General features: G+C 53.6%; 1 protein-coding gene across 3 annotated transcripts in view; it reads right to left on the bottom strand.

Moving 5' to 3' along the window:
* Ephb2 (EPH receptor B2) overlaps positions 1 to 20,511 on the bottom strand; it is a 142,078-nt gene that overhangs the window by 8,033 nt on the left and 113,534 nt on the right. The window contains exons 7-15 of one of the 3 annotated variants that reach the window (XM_013519671.1): positions 15,671 to 15,833; positions 13,592 to 13,700; positions 12,721 to 12,788; positions 5,578 to 5,700; positions 4,824 to 5,071; positions 3,658 to 3,873; positions 2,679 to 2,828; positions 1,470 to 1,663; positions 190 to 345 (exon numbers count right to left, since the gene is read on the bottom strand). In XM_013519671.1, the coding sequence (XP_013375125.1) occupies positions 190 to 345; positions 1,470 to 1,663; positions 2,679 to 2,828; positions 3,658 to 3,873; positions 4,824 to 5,071; positions 5,578 to 5,700; positions 12,721 to 12,788; positions 13,592 to 13,700; positions 15,671 to 15,833 (1,427 nt within the window). The remainder of the gene's footprint in view (positions 1 to 189; positions 346 to 1,469; positions 1,664 to 2,678; positions 2,829 to 3,657; positions 3,874 to 4,823; positions 5,072 to 5,577; positions 5,701 to 12,720; positions 12,789 to 13,591; positions 13,701 to 15,670; positions 15,834 to 20,511) is intronic. The other 2 variants (XM_005394748.2, XM_005394747.2) reach the window with 2 other exon arrangements.

The raw sequence follows: 20,511 nt of genomic DNA, 5'->3' as shown, positions 1-20,511 counted from the left end.
CTGCTTACCGACCTCAATTTACACACGGCCGGGAGGTGGCAGGCAGACCCGTATCTGAACCTGGATGTGACCCTAAAGCTGCCTGCAGAGATGCTGCCTCTCCCTCCCCTTCTGAAGCGCCCGCCTTGGTGGCTGGGGTGTGTGGGGAGCAGGCGCGAAGGGTGGTGAGCGCAGGTGCCGGGCACTTACTCCATCATCATCTGAGACACGACGTCGAAGGAGGTGAAGCCGGCGCTGGCGAAGCTCTCCTTGTACTGCCCCATCTTGATGGCCTCCAGCCACTCGTCCACCGTGTTAAAGCTGGTGTAGTCCGGGATCGTGCGGTCCAGCAGTGGGAGGTTGATGCTGGGGGGGGCGGGCGACAGCGATGGTCAGGGGTTGCGCTTGTGGGGAGTGTGAGAGTAGGGATTTGCACGCGCGTATCAGCAGAGTGAGTATGGGTGTGTGTGTGTGTGTATTTCTGTGAGCATGTGCACAAGTTTGAACCTGAGTAAATGTGCGAGCATGGGGCAGTGAGTGTGTGCAGGACTCAAAGCTGGGGTGACCTGGCGGGCTTTGCTGAGGTTGCACCACAGGCGTGAGACACAATAACTTAGGAGGTGAAGGACTTTGGCCCAAGGAGTCTCTGGGCACAGCCAGTCCTGGAGCTTGAGGGTACCTCACTGGGTGCTCCTCAGAAGCCCTGCGGGTCTGTGGTTCCCAGAGAGTCACAGGCTGTAGGGTCAGTGGCTGTGCGACAGCCACTTGGGGAAGGCAGTGGTGAGCTGTGGCCTGATGGAGAGTTTCCTGGGTTCCCGGGGGAAGGGGAAGCCCCGGGACACCTGAGCTGACACGCTGGGGCTGAGCCAGTCCCAGCACGGAGACGCTGACGTGAGTGTGGGGGCACGCACGTGTGTGTGTGTGTGTGTGTGTGTGTGTATATGTGTGTGTGGTGTACACTTCTGAGTGTATATGCAGGTGCCTGCGGATGTGCGTAGGTGTGAGAGTCTGGGACTGCATGCATGCATGGGTGTGAGATTGTGCATGTGATCAAACAGGAGTGCTGTCTAGTTGCATGTTCCTCTGTGCGTGTCAGTATCTGTGCCCATGCACGTGCAAGTGACAGCAGCGGGACCAGGTTAGTGGGCGAGAGTGGCTGGGAGGAAACTCGGAGATGAATGCAGTACGGGATTCACCGACTAAGATTCTGGAGCCTTGGTCATTTTCCTTCAGTGCGTCCTCCCTGACCATTATTTCAGAGGTTTCCTCTACCACCCACATTGTCCTTCTCTGGACTCATGTCTGGGCCCCATGCTCCTGGTACCCTGGAGCTGGGACAGAAGCCCAACCAACACCCGTCCTATTGTTCCCACCCCAAGATGCAGCGGCGGGCACCTGCCTGAAGCAGGGGGCAGCCATGGTTTGAGACTCCAGGAGGGAGGGGAGTCGCCCGCTGGGGATGACTGGCACCCAGAGGAGAGGCAGCCTACCCAGAGGAAAGGGGCGCCATAGCTTTGAGGCTGTTGGGGTTTCGGATCATCTTGTCCAACGTGTTGACAATCTGGCCGAACTTGGGCCGGTGGTTGCGGTCTTTCTGCCAGCAGTCAAGCATGAGCTGGTGGAGGGCGCTTGGACAGTCCATGGGCGGTGGTAGCCTGTAGTCCTGCTCAATGGCATTGATTACCTGGGGACGGCATAGAGACGGAGCGGGGCTGGTATCTGCCCTTTCCTAGGCCCATCATATCCCCAGTGTATTGCAGGTTTAACCTATTTGGTTGCCATGAAACCACCTCTACCTGCAGGGTTCCCACTATCTGGCCTGGCAGCTGGGGCCCTGAAGATGCCCCTGTCTAGCTCCCTGCTTGAGTATTTCAGGGCCACTTACAGGTCCAGGTATGCGATAACTTCCCTGTTGGGCCCCACAGCACAGCTTTGAGCCTGGCTGGTGTCCTCTTCCCATGGCCCCCACCTGCTCCTCTGCTAGAAAAAGGAAGCCAGATACTTGTCTCTGTGTATCCTGCCACTGTGACCAGATTCATCTACGACTTAGCCATGGCTCAGCCCCTGCATTCAGGAAGCTTTTTCAAGTTCTTCCTGTCTGGATTTTTGCAAATGAAAGTTCCTTGAGTCCCTTTAAATACCTCGCTATGGAATATCAGCAATCTTTCTGCCTAACATCCCTCTCTATGGCTTCTCCACCCACCCTTCATTATCCTACCTCTGGGCCTTTGCACAGGCTGTTCTTTCCACTTAGGGGCCCTTATTCTCCAAGTTCCACCTGCGCTGTGAAGACTTTGTGGCTGATTTTGTCCCAACCTTAATGCCTACAGGGCTCAGCATATTCCTTCTCCAATTTAGCACCTGATCATGAAAACTCCTGATAATTATGTCTGGTTCCATGAATTGTTTTGTGTCCCAGTTAGGTGGTAAATACCTGAAGGACAGACATGGCCTCATTCTGAGCTGGTCACAAGGTATATACATCCTGAATATTTACTAATTTGTGAATGGGTGACCTTTCCTACTCCCTACCCTCTGGAGAGCCCAGGGTCCCGTGCAGACATCTGAATCGGTCAACAGCAACCTGCATGCAGCCACACCCTCCATCTAAGAGGCCCTGGGAGATTGGCACAAGGCTCCATCTCCCCTTTTCCCATCTGCTTGGTCAGAAAGGCTCTGCCCGCCTCCAGGAGACTTACGTCCTGGTTGGTCATGTCCCAGTAAGGCCGCTCCCCGTAGGACATCACCTCCCACATGACGATACCATAGCTCCACACATCACTGGCTGAGGTGAACTTCCGGTACTGGATGGCTTCAGGAGCTGTCCAGCGGATGGGGATCTTTCCCCCCTGGGGGACAGAATGAGAAGACCGATGGGTGGGAGGTTGAGCTGTCTGGCTTCTTAATACTCTGACCCTGTACTCTGCACTGCACCAATCTCATGAAGCATCTCGTGCTCCAGACTCACTGTGCTGCTTCAGATTACTGGGCATTTGCACATGCCATTCCCTCTGCTAGGAGTATCTTTTCCCACTTTTCCAGCTGATACCTCCTTTTTCTCCTCCTTGAATCCTTCTGCAAGCCTCTCTCTGGGATCCAAAGAGTTGCTGGTCCCTCCAACCTCACAAGCCCGCCTGGTGTCTCTCCACCGAGGAGGAGATTTCCAGCATGGCACGGTGTGCCCAGCGCTGACCTGCCCAGCTGTCCTGGCACAGCCTCTAAGGTCTTTGAGGGCTGGGCCTGAGCTTTCTTCCTTTTGGGTTAAAACCCTTCAGGTCTGACTGCTGTGAGTGCACATCCTGAGCCTGGATGTTGGAGTCTCCTAGCTCTCCAGCACAACCTGCGTCCAGGTCACCCGACCTGACCATAAGAACGTGCTGGCCCAGAAACCCTTCTGGGCCCTCCTGCTCTCAGCTTAGCTGTCACCTGCTTCATCTGCCTTGTCTGTTTCCCAAGGCTAGGTGTCCCAGCTCATGGCTCTGTCATTTCATATTGCTCTGCACTCTGTGTCCCTGACCAGCCTGAGAGCTGCAAGAGGGCAGGCGCCACAGTTTATTTCCTTCCCTGTCTCCAGGGCCCAGCACAGGTGTCAGGGAAAGCACAGTGTGTGGTGGGGGGATGGATGTTCATGCCCTCTCCTGTGGTGCTGTGGCTCCCATGTTCCCACCTGCATCTTACCAGGGCGCTGGTGTAGGTGGGGTCTGAGGTGTCATCCTCCAGAAAGCGTGAGAGCCCAAAGTCCGACACCTTGCAGACCAGGTTGCTGTTGACAAGGATGTTGCGGGCAGCCAGGTCGCGGTGCACGTAGTTCATGTCTGCCAGGTACTTCATGCCCGCTGCGATGCCCCGCAGCATGCCCACCAGCTGGATGACTGTGAACTGCCCATCGTTTTGCTTTGGGAGAAGTAGAGGAGCTGAGTCAGCGGAAGAGCAGGCAGCAGAGCTCTGGATCCCGTCACAGTGGGGAGCTAGAGGGGGCCCCTGGCACCTTCGCACTGGACTGCCTGTGGGAAGGACTCAGATGCCCTTTGACCTCAGAGAGGCCCATGAGGCCAACTTCAGGAAGGTGAGAGGACACAGGCTTTGGGTCAGACACACCTTGCTTGACTCTGGCTCTGCCTTGTCCTGACTGCAGCTTTGGACACAGAACCTAACCTCTCTGAGTCTAGTTCCTCACCTGTGTGTTAAATGGGGACGCCATCTACCTCCTAAGGCTGTTTTAAGTTAGACAGGGAAATGTATGGAAGGGATCTGGCATATGCTTCATGAGTGATTGCTCCATGACAGCCCAGGGGCACAGTTCTGATGCCTAACTCTCTGTCTAGCTGGTTGGCTAGCTGGATGGCCCATTCCTGAGGGGTCTTGGAACTTTTCTCTGGTGGCCTTGTGCTCTGAGGACATCCTCACAGCCTATTCATCTTTGGGGAACTCCAAAATCTGCTAGATGAGGTGTCAAGGTACCTGGTTCCAGTCTGGGCTCTCACCTTGACCCTCTGGCAGGCCTGGAGCAAGGGCTCCCTGTCTTTGAGCTCAGGTTCTCCTGTGCATAATGAGAAGGCTGCCTAAGAGCACAGATGGAAACAGATCTCAGGTGTGTGCCAACTATGAGTGACTGCTGTGACACTCTGGGAAAACACACTGAAGATTCTGAGATGTTCTGAGCTCAGTGGAAGACAGTGCTAGGGTTGATTAGTAATGCCTGCCACAGGGAGGGAAATGGATGGCAGTGACACCTATGCTTGCCTAGAGTTTTCCCAAGATCCTTCAGGCTCTGACAGTATGAAGTTACGTCCCTCACTTCTCCTCTTCCCCCTCTTGGCCCCGACATGCTGGGCTCTCCCTACCCGGAGGAAGGAGTCCAGGGAGCCATTCTCCATGAACTCGGTGATGATCATCACAGGCGTGCTTTTGGTGACAACCCCCTCCAGGTGGATGACGTTGGGGTGGTCAAACTGGCCCATGATGGATGCTTCGCTCAAGAAGTCCCGTCGCTGCTTCTCCGTGTAGCCCGATTTGAGCGTCTTGATGGCCACAAAGATCTCTCTCTTGCCTGGCAGCTTCAGGTGGCCACTGCAGACCTCTCCAAACTCCCCTAAGACAAACACACCAAGAGAAGCAGCATGTCACTTGCCGGGTGAAAGTGCCACCTCCCTGTTCCTGTCACCTCCACCTTTGGAGCCAGCAAGCGCTCTTTCTTTTCAGCAGTCAGTTCATCCTCTCAGACACAAAACTCCTTTGAGAAGCCCCCGCCACCTCTGGGAGCAGAGAGCAAATCCTTCATGCACGTCCTGTGCTATCTGGCTGGGTGTGGGGGGATCTGCGGAGGTGGAGAGAGGGACCTGGGAATGGTAGAAGGAGAGTCCTGGGAAGTGGTTCTAGATCTAGCTCTACCTCTGACTTGCTGGGCAAACTTCTTCATAGCACCATGCCTCAGTTTCCTTTTCTGTCCTTACTGATGACCTCTGAGGGCCCTTCTTCCTTGAGCATTCTGAGCCTTCAGGTTTTGAGGGGGAGGTCCTTTGTGGCCCTTGTCCCCCATCTTACCCTCTGCCCCTGGAGTACGCTGGGGTGGTCTCATCCATTGCTGATGCCACCTACCTGCTCCGATCACCTGCTCGATTTTGACACAGGATATGTCAATTTCCTTGGCAAACTCCCGCACTGCCTCGTTGGGGTCCTCATAGGTGAAAGGGTCGATGTAGATCTTCATGCCCGGGGTCACTGGGGGACAAGACCAGGGGTGGTCACACGGACTGATTCACAGTGTGTACAAATGGAGAAGCCCATCCCTCCAAGGAGGCACAGACACTCCCATGTGGCTCCCGTAAGAACCGGGCATCCTCCTGCAGGTCACTTGGTCTTTCTGGGCCTCATGGAACAAGACCGGCACTGAGTAAAAAGGTGAGAGGAACACAGAGACCAGCAGCGGTGGCCAGTAGATTGTCCTAACTAGTCTTGTCCAACTTTCATTGATTAGTAATGACTTTCTGGGGCAACTAAAAGACTCTTGGGATTGACACGAGTGTGAGCCGCTAAGAATGAGAGGCTCAGTAGGTTTGCTGGCTTTCAGATAGTGAATCAGGGCTGCCGAGTAAAGCAAGAGGAAGAGGGAGGGCTAGAGCCAGACTACAGGAAGATTCTTGGGGTCCTCTGAAGGCGGCCTCCTCCTTGTCTTTCCAGGCCCACTTGAAGCTTCGCTACCACTTTGGGTCTCTTCTCAGCGGCCCAGCCCCTCTGAGGCAGGCCCCACAGCCTGAAGGGGCACCTCATTCACCAGGGCCTGAGTGCCCATGGCTTTGGGACCCACCTCCTAGCCACGTCCTAAGCCTTTCTGGATCCCTGACTCCCTGGTGATCAGCATGAGGCTGGACATGTGGCCTGCTAATCTGATTCCTGCTGTGGTATAGATTTTTAAGTTTTTGATGCAGACGAAGAAGATAACCTGGACATCAAAGACCCAGTTCTGACCCCGCACTGAGTCTGCAAAATGCTCAGAAGGAAAGGAAAGATGATCCATCCTACATTCCTCTTCCCAGATCTGCTCTCTGCGGCCAGAACTTCCGGCCCTCTCCCAGGCCTTCCTCTGGCCCTCCTGGCTCCTGCCCATATTTCCCCCGGCTCTGGGAGCTGTGACACAGAGGGAGTTGCTCTAGGAGTTGCTCTGGCAGCTGGAGCCCCTGCATCACCCAGGCCTGGCTAGATGATGAGCAGGACCGTCAACCCGTTAGTTGGCTACTCTTAGCCTCTATTTCAGACATTTCAGGAATCCAGGAATTGAAGCCTGTAACACAGGGGCTGGCAAACTGGCTCACTGCCTGATTTTTAAATAAAGTTTTATTGGAACACAGCCACATTTATTCCTTTGCCTGTGGCTGCTTTTGTCTCCCAGCTGCAGAGTTGGTTAGTTACAACAGGGACCCACAAAGCCTAAAATATTTACTTGCTCTGGCCCTGTACAGAAAAATTTGCCAACCACTGCTCTAACACTTGCTATCTTTGGGTGTTTGTCCAGCCCTTGAGGTCAGGGGTTGTTCACTTGGGCCTGGGTGGGGGTGTCTGGTAACCTCCTGGAATGGGGTGCATTTATTACTGTTGCCTTTTTGGTTTCAAAAAATAATTTACATTCCTTATAAAGTCCAAACATTATGGAAATAAGTATCGTTGAAATTTTCTTAAAAATCCATCCCTAAGTATAGACCTCTGGATCTTTCTATCTTCGAATGTTGGACACATTTCCACACAGACTTATTTGTGTTTTTCTGGCTGTATGAACCAAAACTTTCAAGAGAGTCTTATAGGAGTCTGAGACCACTGCCCCCAAAAGAGGTTAAGATAAACCATCACCCAAGACTGATCGCCTGGGAGGAGGCAGTGGTGCAGCCTCTCCTCCTTTCCCCATCGCCTGGCACACTGCATGGAGCTCCGCACACAATAGACACTCGGTGTCTGGAGAGCGGAGAGAATCCAGATGACAGAGATGAAATAACAACAACAGCATCTGTCACTTGCTGAGTCTTTTGTCTGTACCCAACACGAGACTCTCTATATGCATTACCTCGTCTATTCCTCCCAACAGTTCTTGGAGGAAATGATAATCATCTCCATTTCACTCAGAAGGAAACTGCAGCTCAGAGAGGTCAAGTAGTCCAGCCAAGGCCACACAGCTGGAATCAGGGCTGTCAGACTTGAGCCCAGGCCTGCTACTCTGGATCACTGTGATCACTGCTTCCTGGATGTGGCAGGAAGAGAGTGAGAAGGCGCCTGCAGGATGCAGCCATGAGCCATGACTTCCTGCTTCCTCGGGCCACCCGGGGCCAGCTCTGGGAGGTGCTCTTTCTTGCTCACACTCAAGGGATGGCCCATGGGTGACAGTGACTGGCTTTAAGCCTCTCTCTCCACAGAACCGGCAGGTCAGCTGGGAGGGAGGACAGGAACAGGCGGGCTCAGCGAGCTAAGGGCAGCTCAAAGCCCACCGAGGCATCGTGGCTGCCAACATTGGATGCCATCCCCAGGCCCTGGCAGAGGCTTGGTCAGGAAGGGCCTCTGTCACTCCTGGGAAGATGCCTGCTCCCTGCATCCCAAGCTCTCCAGGATTTGTTCCACTGCTCCCTGCTCCTGCTTCCCTAGTCTGTCATGGTTTGGACCTGGTTGCCCCCAAAGGGTCATATCTTGGAGGCTGGGTCCTAGGTATACAGGGGTGGTGGGACTTTTAAAATGTGGAGCCTAGTGCAAGGTAACTGGTCACTGACAGTTTAGGTCTCCTAAGAAGTCATAAAAAAGCAAGACAGTCTCCCTGCCTCCGGCTTTCTGTCTCTCTGCATGACCGTTCCCTCTTGCATGTGCTCCCACCATAATTTTATCCACTACTGAGCCCTCGCCAGAGCCAAGCTGATGCCAGTGCCATGCTACCAACCTCCAAAACTGTGAGCCAAATAAACCTTCTTTATATTTTACCCAGCCTCAGACATTTTGTTATAGCAATGGACAGTGGACTAATACACCAGCTAAAAGGAGTTATTTACCCAGGGGTTCCAGGCACACTTCATCATTTTTTGCCTCTGTGTTTTTGCTCATGTTGTTCTCACCACCCAGAACACTCTCGTCTTCTTTGTGGCCAGATCAAATGCTACCTCTGCGAAGCCTGCCTGGATTTCTCCAGGGAAGACCCAAGGCCTTCTCCTCTGGTTCCCACCACTCCATAGCCCTGATGTCTGTGTGACTTTCCTGCTTTGTACCAGGACTCCCAGCTACACATCTCCACTCTCCCTGCCCTTCCTCCTGGGACACTCTGCTGCCTGTCTCCCAGGAGGACAGAGGCTGTGTCTCTGCTAAATTCCAGGGTGTGGCACTTAGTGCTCAATAAATGCTTATTGAAAATTAACAATTATTCATTTATATTCCTTCTTCCCTCTCTTCACCTGCTTGGGGTCATGAACACCGTTGACAAAAGCTCCTTGGAAAAGTGAGTGTGTGTCCACTCCCATGTTCTACACCTAATTTTGGGGTGCTAGAGGCCTTGGAAGCCTTAAGGGCCCATGAACCTCAAGTTAGAGCCCTTGCTCTAGAATGCTGGCTCTAGAGTACATATGTGAAGGTGGTATACAGCAGATGCCTAATAGATGCCTCCTGAAGTTTATACACAGAGTGGATTTACCAGATACTGGGCCCTGTTTATAGTTTTTGAGCCAATTAATCCTCCCAGTGACCCTACCATGTAGATGCTTTTATTAGGCTGAACCCGATGAAATATTTGACTGTTTCTAATCTACAAAAACAGCAGTTTCATTTGGTCCAACCTAATATTATCCCCATTTTTCAGATTAGGAAAATGTGGCATAAGAAGGTGAAGTGATGCTGCAGGGGTGGGGGCGTGGACACAGCTAGTAACAGCAGTGGTGGGGTCTGAACCCAGGTGGGTTCCCGAGTCTACACCCCATGCGTCCAGCCAGCTGCTACGTTCTTACTGTGCTCCACCAGCCTGACTTCTTGCACCAGAGTTGGTGCCTGGAGGCCAGAACTCACACAGGCCTGAGTCCAGGGGCCATGTGCTAACCCAAGCCTGGACAAAGACCTCCGCAGCCCTCAGGAGTCAGCAGTACACAAAACAATGGATGATTCAGGGCTGTCAGGGCCACTGACTATCACCCTGAACCTGGATGAGAGCTTCAGGAGCTGGGAGGAGCCATGTGAGCAGAATCCTGGGTTTGAATTCTGACTCTGCCACTGATGACAGTCACAAACAAAATCCCTCATGAGTTTGAATCCAGGATCAACTATCCACTGTGTTTGATCAGGCTGTGTGGCCTGGGGCATGTTATTTAAATGCTGCCTCACTTTTCCATCTGCAAAGTGGGTATAATAAACATCACCTTTGGCTGGAGGGGACAGCAAACATTAAATGAGAGCATCTGTTTAATGTGCCCATACAATTGTCAGGAAATAGAAAGCAACACATAATTATGTGTTGTAAAGAAGGGCTGGCTGTTATTAAGTGTTGTTACTATGAAGCACTTTGCCATCCCTTAATTCATTTAGTCCTCACAGCCCTGTGAAAGAAGCATCGTTCCTGCTACATCCCATATAAAAATACCATGGCTCAGAGAGGTCTGATCACTTCACCAAGGTCACCCAGCTGGCCAGCGGCAGAGGGGGGGATGAACAACAAGGTCAGTCTCTGAGGCTCCGCATCCAGGACCATGAAGCACCTGCTCACGGATGGAAAACACGAGCCCGTGCGGGTGACTGTCAGCCGGTCCCATGCATCCCCGGGCCTCAGCTTCCTCCTCTGGCCTGGCCACATGGGGCTGCTGGGTGGATTTGGGATCATAGGGCGGGCAGAGCTTTGAAAAGAACAAAGTCGTGCTCAGCTCTGACATTCCAGTGCTGGACGTGCGGAGCAGGGAAGTCAAGCTTAAAATGTATTGATCTAGGAACAAACCCTGGGTCCTATTTTTAAAACAAACCTCACCTGTTTCCTTGTTATTGACTCACTCACGCTCCAAATACCCGTGCTCCCAAATGGCTCCAGGTGGCAGAGCCCGAGAGCTGTCTCATTCTGGCTCTGCAGAATGGAGACAGCACAAGGTGGCTGAGAGCTCTTGCTTTGCAGCCAGACAGCTGGTTCAGACCCCGGCTCCTTCCCCGAACAGCTGTGTGGCCTCTGTGCCTAGCTTCCTCAACGTGGGAAATTATAAGGATCGAGTGAATAAATACACATTAAGCATTAAAACAATTCTTGGCACATGGAATGCACTCAATATGTACAGCCACATCCACGATCATGATCTTATGACTGCGGGGAGAGAGTGATGTAGTTTATGGCTTGTTTTTGGTGCACAAGTGATTTTTATTTCTGTGCAGCTAAATGTGTCTATCTCTCTGTGTGTGTGACCCTTCCATTGCTTTTCTGCTCAGAAAGGCCTCTTCTATCTTCCTATCTGTGAAGTAGTGACTGCTGGGAAGTTTGAGTGCTGTAATCATTTTTATACTTATGTTCCAAACTAGTTCTACGCCCGGGAACTTTTGCTTCCATGGTCTTAGCCAGAGGTTTAATATCTAGAACGCCTCGACTCTGCTGCTTTTTTCTTGCATGTCCCATGTTCAATCCCGCAGCAAATCTAGGGCCAAAAATAAGTCAGAATCCAACCACTTCCCACCACTTGCACCACTGCCACCGCGGGCAGCCACCAGCTCCGCCCTGGGTTATTCCAGCAGCCACCTCGCTGGTCTCCCTGCTTTGACCCACCCTCCGCACAGCAGCCAGAGCAGTCCTGAGGACTGTAACTCAGAGCACATTAGTCCTCTGCTCAGAACCTGCTGTGGCTCCCCATTGCACGCCCTGCCACGCTGACGAGAGTCTGCCTGTAGTAGCTCCCTTCCATCTCCCACCTCCACCTCACTCGGCTCCAGTCACACTGGCTTCTTTGCTCTTCCTGAAACCTGCCAGGTGAGCTCCAGCCTCAGGGCCTTTGCACAGTCTCTCTCCTCCGCTTGGAATGTTCCTTCCTCAGACATCTCCGAGCAACCTATTTCCCCAGCACTTTTGTATCTTTGCTCAGATAAAGCCCCCTAGGTGAGGTCAAGTTCAACTCCCCTACTTAGAAATGCAGCTTGCCCTGTCACCCACAACTCTTTGTCTACTATCTTGCTCTACTTTACAATCTCCTATAGCACATGTAACTCATACACCAGCATGCCAGGCATTTATGACACATCTCCTTACTCCCTGCCCCTCCCACTGCAGCATCAGCTCTACGGAGGCCAGGATGTGTGGTTTGTTTCCTTGTTTCCCCAGCATCTGGGGCACTGGCTAGCACTTGAAGGGGACTCACTGCAGCTGTGTGAGAAATGAAGGCTCTGATGGGGGTCCTCACCAGGGCAGCCACGGGAGGAACCCTAGGGTGCCTCACTGAGCACAGTTTGAGAATCGACACTGGACTCATTTGGAATGCCTTCTGCTGAATGAGCTGAAATAAGCACTAAGCTCTCCCCTTGGTCCCCCTCTTCCCTGCTTCCTGATTATCGGTTCTGCCACATGGAGGTCAAACGCCGAACGGGCTCTATGATCTGCTTTTCTCTCCGGTCCTTCTGGCCCATCTGCTCTTGGTATTTAGGGCTCCCCACACACCCAGCGCTTGCTTGATGCAGGAAGAGACAGTGAGGGGAAGCAGCTACCGCAGGACTCAGTGGGGAGGAAGGACAGGGCGGGTGGAGCCCCAGAGAGAAAGAGAGCGACAAAGGGAGGAAAGGACGCTGCTGCCCGTCTCTCTCCCATCCAGGCCAGAGCCTGGGTCCCCATCTCCTCAACCATTCCAAGTTCTTATTCTGTAGCTGTGTCTCTAGTGCCTACTATGTGCCGGGTACTGCTGGTGCTGGTGCTGGGTGCTGCAGGGGGCAGTGGGGAACAGGAGGCACAGCTTCAGGCCTCCACACGACCAGGAACCAGCGCCACACGCGGCCTGGTGAGGGGGGCTGTGCGCATCGGACGAGGCCTACACCTGCCCCGAGCAGGTGGCTGAGGAGCCGGGGAGGGATGAGCAAGAGCAACAAGGAAGAGGGCAGGGTGCAGCGTGCTCTGGGTGGAGGGCCGGCAGGTGAGAGCGAGCTTGGCACACCCAGGGGCCAGCCTGACAGCCCATCTGCTGCAGTGCAGCAGGAGGAGGTAAACGCAGGTCGGGGTGGGGTCCCTGGGGACCGGCAGGGAAGGGCCTGGGGCTGGGCCGGGCTGGGCCGTGTACGTACTGTGGCCACTGGTGTAGTGCTGCAGCTTGTCCGTGTACTCCGAGTCGGCACGCTCAAACCCCCGTCTTCTGGAACAAAAGCAAAGGGCTGGAGCCACCTGCGGGCACCCCCGGGAGCTGGGAGCCACAGGAGCTGGTAGGGAGAGGGTGCACAGGCCCTCACCGCCACCCCTCCGAGAGAGGGCTTTCTGCCTGTCTCCTGCCTACAGCCTCACCCTTCTGGCCCCGCCGGCCCCGCCCCACCTCTCCCATCTCCAGCGCAGGCTTGCGCTTTTTCCTGTCATCGTTCCAGCCAAGCCCCTTTCAGAGAGCAAAGTCCTCTTCCAGCGCCAGGGGCTTCTGTCCATCTGACCGCATGGTGGGTCCGGTCTGTCTGAAAGTGGGGGACTCTCTCAGCAGGAAGAGAATCTCTGCATTGTGCCCACTGGAGGTCAGGAGCTGGCTCTTCCTCCTTCGCCGGTGCTGCGCTGGCCACTTGGGGTGCTATCTCCCCACGCCTGTCCTGGCTGAGTTGCACCACCTTTCTAGTTCTTCATCCAGGGGCCTCAGTTCATGCAGGAAAGTGGGGGGACCTACACTCCCTGCCCTGCAGCCTGTGGCATCTTGCAGTCACTCTGCCCACTGTTTTGAGATGGTCCTTGGTGTTACCCATTGGGACTGCAATGGGCCACTCTTTTTCCCTGTGGACTTGTCAAGGGCTGTGGCTTACCAAAGGGAGGGATGCTAGTGGCCGCAGGAATGTGTCCCGGCCTAACTGAGTCCCCCCCAGCTCAGGTAGGCTCCTCTGCTCATAAAGGCAGCTTGGGAACGGCTGGCTGGCTGGAGAGAGCCGTCTGGGAAGGCCAGGCCGAAGCAGGCTCGGGGACACCCACCTGTTGCACACGATGGCGATGACAACCACGGCAATGAGGAAAACCAGGCCGGCGGCCGAGGAGCCGATGATGAGAGGCAGCTTCTCCTGGATGCTGGTCTGGTACTCAGCTGCAGAGAAAAGTACGGCGGGTGGTCTCAGCCTGGCGCTGGGGGGCCTGACACCACCCCACCATCCTGCTGGGTCTCCTGGAACCCCAAGCTCTGATCCTGCTTCTGACGGGGCACCTGTCGCATGTCCGGGTGGAGAACGAGCATCACATACTCACAAGTAGCCTGGGACAAGTCCACGGGCTGCTCCAACCCTCAGTTTCTCATCTATAAAATGGGCACTGCCATGCTCACACCCATGTTGTGTGGCAATGAGTAGTAATAACAGCTGATGCAGACCGAGGGGCAGTTCAGAGTTCAGGGCCTAGCGCCAGACTCCCTGTGTGTGAATCCCAACAATGCCACCTGCTGCCTGTGTAAACCTGCGCTCATTCACTTCTCTGCGCCTCAGTTCCTTTGTCTCTAAAATGGGGACAATGACTGCTCCTATCCCCTAGGATTGTGCCCAAGGCTCTTCAAACAGCAGCTGGCAAGAAGCAAACACGCAGGGAGTATGAGCCACCACTGTCACTAGTCGTTGCAACTGGCTGTCACTGGGCCAAGTATGTGACAGATCTGGTTCAATTCTCAGAACAGCGCTATAGTGTCCTTCCCACCCCTGCTCTGTTTTACAGGGCAGGAAGCTGAGCTTAGTGAGGTCACAACTTGCCTGGGTCCGGAAGGGGCTACAACTGGCATGTGAACTCGGGTCTGTGCCACCCACGACCCAGGATGAATGAGAGTGTGCGTAAGATGCGCTTAGCTTGGCCCGGCTCTTGGGTACCATTCAGCACCTTCTCCACGCCATCAGCACCGTTATCATTCTCAGTTTTGTTATTATTACCCCTCTTCTGCCTCCCTGACAAGAGGAGGAGCTCAGCAAGATCAGGGATGAGGTCAGCTCTGGGTCCTTGGGGCCCGCACACAGCCTGGTGTTTTCCAGGGCCCCAGCGCGCATGTGTGGAATTAATAAAGGAATTTCTGACAGTGCCGCCAGTCCCCAGTCAGTGAGCTCATCCAACATGAGGAAGGGCTGAGAAAGGTGGAAGCAGGTGGTCATGAAGAAGAGTGAGGGTATATGGAGAGGTGGGTGCTAGAAGAGAAGGGGGAGACAGGGAGGGCTTCTATGGAAGACAAGAATTTAGGGGTCCAGGAGCCTCTGTGATGTTCAACCAGACAGACGCCTAGGCCCATGCCCTGTGGTTGAACAGATGCTAAGAAGGGATGCTGGGGTCTGGTCTAGGTAAAGGGGCTCAGCAGCTCCACTGGCTGGTGACAGCCAGACCTATGACAGCAATAACCATAACTACTATTTAGTGAGTGTTAACTACGTGCAGAACCTAATATCAACACTGAGCTAGGTTCCTCATCATTAATTTTGATGATGACAATGATGACACAGTTGCTATCATTCCCTTTTATGGATGAGAAAACTGAGGGTCACAGAGGTAAGGTGACACAGAGGTGACATAAGCCACCCAGAGCTGAATCATCCCAGGAATCTCCATCTGTCTGGTTTCAGAGTTCACACTCTTTAATGTGTGCTACTCCTTAAAGATTGTTAAAGCAGGTACTGCGCTCAGAGACCATGTAGTTCCAGATTGGAAAACACGCATAGTACACAGACTGGGATATCTAATTCCATGCCTGGGGCAGACATTACTAATCCATCCTAGCACTTCTTCCTACTGAACTTTGGTGTGGCTTCAGAATTCTCAATCCCACTCCAAGTCATTGGAGTTGAGTGTAGATATAATATATCTACCCTCTCAGATAGAATACAGTGCTTTCATTTTATAGATGAGAAGTATCTGGAGCAGGGCGTGGAAGTGAATTGCTCAGAGTGGCTCTGCAAGTTAGGGTTGAGTTCTTGACATCTGGAAGAGGGGCGTCCCTCTGATCTGCACAATGGCTCCCTAGGAAAGGGGCCCTGCACTGGTTCTGCGTGTGTGTGGGGGGTGCCCTCCTCTGGAGCCCCGGACTTGGCTCACCTTCGGTCATGGTCTGGAAGTACATCTTGCCGCTGTAGCGCCCGTAGCCTGCCACGGTGCGTGCCCGCACCTGGAAGACATAGATGGCGCCGGCTTTGAGGCCCTGCACAGTGACCGTGTTGGTGGGGCTTTTTATGGCTGTGGCGTTGTACTCACTGAGCTCCTGCCGGGAACAGAGAAGACAGTTAGTGAGGGTGTGGCCTGGAGTGGGTCCAACCCCTGCCCATGGCCTGTACATCCGGGCAGGTCTGGCCAGTGGGTAAATATCTGCGGCTCCTCATTCGTCACACCTCCCTCGTAACTGATTTACAGCTGTGCCCTATTGCCAAGTGACTTCCACTGCTTCCGACAAAGGAAAGCACTTTTTCTCTTTCCTGTGGATGCTTGATTTGGCCACGTGGCCTGCTCTGGCCGTTGGAATGCTCTAGTGGATGTTACGCAAGCTTTCCATGGGCTTGCTGGTTTGGTCAGGTTTCCTGTGCTTCCACCATCTGTCCTAAGACAGGCGTGCCCCAAGTAAGAGCTGGTTTAAAATGAGAAACCTGTCAAGGTTTTTGACTCAACTCCTAGGCTGAAACAGGGCACCCTGGCTAACTCCCAGACACAAATCTATGAGGAAGAAACAACCCCTTGTATGTCATTGGGTTTGGGGGAAATATTTGTTTTATGGCACAATCTCAGCAATAGCTGATGAATACACATGTGTACAGACCCAAGGACTGGGCTGTAAGTCCTTGGAGACAGCAGGAGAGGCCCATATCATCACTTCCGCTCCTGCCTCCCTGCCCCATACCTTGACGGGTTACCTGGAAGAGTCCCTTTCTAGGTGCAGCATACTTGGGCGAGATGAAAACAGAGGTCCAAAAGGGGGAAATGATGCTTAAGCTCACACATATCAGTTGTTGGCTGCTTTGGGACTGCCTGGAGCCGCCTGTAATGTCCACGCCTGGGGGTGGCCAGATCCTAATGTTCCCTCCTTCAAGGGATGGAAAACACCAGTTCTGGCCTCCTGCAACTGCCAGGGGTAACCCAAGGAGTCTGGGGCAGGGCAGATTCATCTCTGCAGCTGGATGCAGATGTAGTTCAACTGGATGCAGGGGATGTACACTCAGGCATCTGCCAGCCACTCAGCAAACCTTCTCTAAGTACTTTTTTGACATTGAGCCTGGGCTAAGCTCTATGGTCCCACAGGGGGCTAAGGCACAAGCAAGCCCTGGCCCCAGAACTCAGTCTAGAAAAGCAAACAATATAAGGATTCCAATCCTTTGATGATGATGATGATGATTATTTGGTGCTGGAAATTGAACTCAGGACCTTCCATTTGCCAGGCAGGCACTTGTGCCACTGAGCTAGAGCCCCAGCCCCTCCTTTGCATATTATGAACCTGTTTTAGACACTGAGGAAAACATATAAACCCTTATCCAGAAAAATGCATGTGTCCATTCATACGTGCATACATCACAGAATGCACAGAGCTCTTGAAACCGCTCCCCCCAAAATAGTGAAAATTAGTGTGAGCAATATTTGGGCATTATCATGTAGAAGTTAAGACCACAGAGGGGAGCCCGGTTTCCTGGGTTCACATCCTAACTTTATAACTTATTAACCCTGTGACCTGCAGCAAATTTCTTAACTTCTCTGCCTCTCGTTTTCTTCATCTGTAAACTGGCAATAATTGTAATAATAGTGGCTACCTCAAAGCATGGTTTGGAGGAGAAAATCCATCAGTGGGTATGAAGCATTCCCACCGGCCGGGCAAGCACTGTGAACTGGGGGCATGGGAGCTGCCCTGGGTGAGGGCTGCGGTGTAAATCAGGGCAAGCTCCCTGGAGAGTGGCTGCACTAGATTCATCTTAAAGAACACAGGGAGTTACCCAGGGCATTCCTGGAAAGGAGCAGCAGGTGCATGGGGAGGGAGGGGAGAAGGAGCTTGGGATGCGAGGCTGTAGAAGGGCTGACCTGGAGGTGTCTACCTCTGTACCCCCATGCCAGGGGGAAGCAGGTGTGCCTCCTCTGGGGTGGAAATTGACAGGAAGTTGTTTCCTGAGCCAGGTCATCTGCCTCCTCCTCAAGGAAGCCGTCTTGATCTTCACAGCCACTCTTTGTCAGTCTCTCCTGCCATGTCCCCAGTATCCTTTTGGCTCCAGATGTCCCCAACTCCCTCCTCCCCTGAGAGGCCACCCGATGTTGCGCACACCAGTACAGGTTGCACAGTTAAATCTGGGTTTCTGATAAGCACTAAACCTTCTTAGTGTGGGTATGGTCGCATTTATCTTCTCTGAGGATGTAGGTCCCATAGGTCTGGGGACACATTGCTCATCTCCAGATCCCTAGGGCCAGCACACAGTAGGTGCTCCCTAAATATTGACATAATGAATAATAACGAAGAGCAAACTATTAAAAACCTCTAAGATCCTGGATGCAGTACCAGAGTTGACCACTAGGAACCGCTGTCCAACAGGGATCTCTGGGTGAGAAAAGAGTCCGATTGTGCCGATTGGGTAGGTGCCCACAGGAATGTTGGAGGTTTTGAGCTCCTGATTATGCGTGTGTGAGAGGGAGACAAGAGCTAACTGCTGGTGCCATCGGTGTCTCAGGAGAGCAAGGAACCAGCCTGAGCGGTTCCCTCTTGAAAGCCTGGCACAGGACAGAGCCGGAGATTAGGAGCTATTTTCTAATACCGGTTCTTCCCCTTCGTTGCGTTGCGGCTGTGGGGAAGGACAGCTCACTTCCCTGAGCCTCTGGTTTCCATTCCGGGAAATGGAGCAATAAATGGCAACCCCTCAGGGCTGCTGTGAATAGAAAATTTGATCAGGTGTGCGTGGCACACTGGGAATGCTTAGCGACATCCGTTCTTTCCGCCTCTCCTCCCTGGAGTATGTCTATCTGAACAGTGATTAAACACCAGAGGCGATGGGAAGAAATTCGGTCTGAAATCCACTAGTACTTTGAGTCCTTTCTGGAGATGTAGGGCCAATGAGGCAGCAGGTGTGTGTATCCTCAGCACCCCCAGCCTCATCTCTAAAGTGGGATAGCAGCGGTAGATGTGGCCCTGTGTGGGTAGGAGATTCAGCAGGAGGACATGGATAGAGCTTCTAGTGTGAGACCGCTTAGTGTGCAGAAGCCCTTATTATTATTATGTGTGGTACTGGGACTCGAACTCAGGACTTTGTGCTTGCCAGGAGGGCGCTGGTTTGCTGAGCCATATCCCTGGCCCAGAAGGCCTTACTAATGCTGGCTTCCAGTCACTGCTACCACCAACACTGTTATGGTCTAAGCCCTCACCAACGTTCACTAAAGAATGAATGAATGCAAAAGTGAACGAATGATCAAACAGGCCTCTCCAGGTAGATCCTGCTCCAGGTCCGGGGGCTGCAATGTGAGCAGAGCCTGGACTTTCACAGTTCACCCCCCATTTTGCCTCACCTACCTGGAGTATCCTTCCCCACTGTGGCCGCCCAGGAGACATTTCTGTTGAATAAATGCTGACATCCATTGGCCTCCAAGGGCCTGTCTGCTGCAGACAGCTTTCCAAGCCTTGCAGAGCCAAGGGGGGCATGGACCGGTGTGCTTCAGGGCGGCTGCCAAAGGAGGCCACCTCCCCCGGGAAGCTGGAGCCGATGGAAGCGGCCTGCCTGGATCTGCCCCAAGCTTAACGCCACTCATCGGTGGCATCCAGCAGACTTTGGCAAAGTGGTTGTCAGCTCAGGGATGTGGGGCCCAGGCAGGCTGGGGAACCCCAGAGGAGCCAGGGAAGGGCCAAATGCGAGCCTGTGCCGGAGGAGCTTGGGAGGAGGCAGGAGAGATGGGGCAGGGCCCTCGCTAGGAAGAGCTGGGGTGCCATGGAAGGAACCAACTACAGGCCCCAGGAGGACCTTAAATGTTGGTAGGAGCCGGCTGTGAACTTGGCAGAAATAAATCTTGCCATTTACAGCCTGGTTGTTGCCCTGAGGGCCAGGGGACCCCAAAAGGGAGAAGCAGTAGCAGAGACAACAGGGACAGAAACGGCTACTGGTTTGCTCCTACCCCTCTGTCAGTCACCCCTTTGTCTCTCGCTGGGCGTCCTCCTGGGCCCCGCCCTCTGCTTCCATGGCCCCTCTGCACACACTCCCGGCTGTCTCAAGCCCCGGTCCATGAGCCCACAGCCCCACCCCAGCAAGCGCCATCCTTACATCTGCCAATCCCCTGTCCCAACCCCAGGCACCCCCAGTCAACCTGCAAGTGACCCTGGGCCCCTGAGCTTCAGAATAGTGCCAGTGCCTGTCACTTCTTACCACCTCTGCTGCCAGCCCCTGTCGCCCAAGTCACCATCATTCCTCACTTGGTGTTCCATGAGAGCCCTGTGCGGGTCCCCTCTGCAGTCTGTTCTCCGCACTGTAAGCTACAGGGATCTCTGCTGCAATTTTAACTCAGATCCCATCATTCCAGAACATTCCCATCATCCTTTAAATTGAAACCAGACTCCCAAGGCCTGGACACAAACTGGCCTTGCCTCCCTCTACAACTTGCTCTCCTGCTGTTCCCCCTCTTGCTCATATTACACCTGCCACACTGGCCTTCTCTGTTCTCCTAATGCAGCTGCATATTGCTGCCCCAGGGCCTTTGAGCATGCTGAGCCTGCTGCCTGGCATGACTGTTCTCATCCTGCGTCTGTCTGGGAGCTCAGTGACTCACATAAATAATCTTTCAAAGCATGGCTCACATGTCACGGATGCGTGTCCCCTCCTCCATCCCACAACTGTGTCCTCCTTGCTGGCTTCTGTAGCTAGGGTCAGACCTGTCTCATGGCCCTTAGTGGCTCATCTGTCTTTTCCCTGGATGGTGAAGTCCTTGAACCTCTG

The sequence above is a fragment of the Chinchilla lanigera genome, unplaced genomic scaffold, assembly GCF_000276665.1.
Source record: "Chinchilla lanigera isolate Chin_1 unplaced genomic scaffold, ChiLan1.0 scaffold00051, whole genome shotgun sequence".
Lineage (NCBI taxonomy): Eukaryota > Metazoa > Chordata > Mammalia > Rodentia > Chinchillidae > Chinchilla > Chinchilla lanigera.
This window is presented reverse-complemented; position numbering and strand designations above follow the sequence as displayed.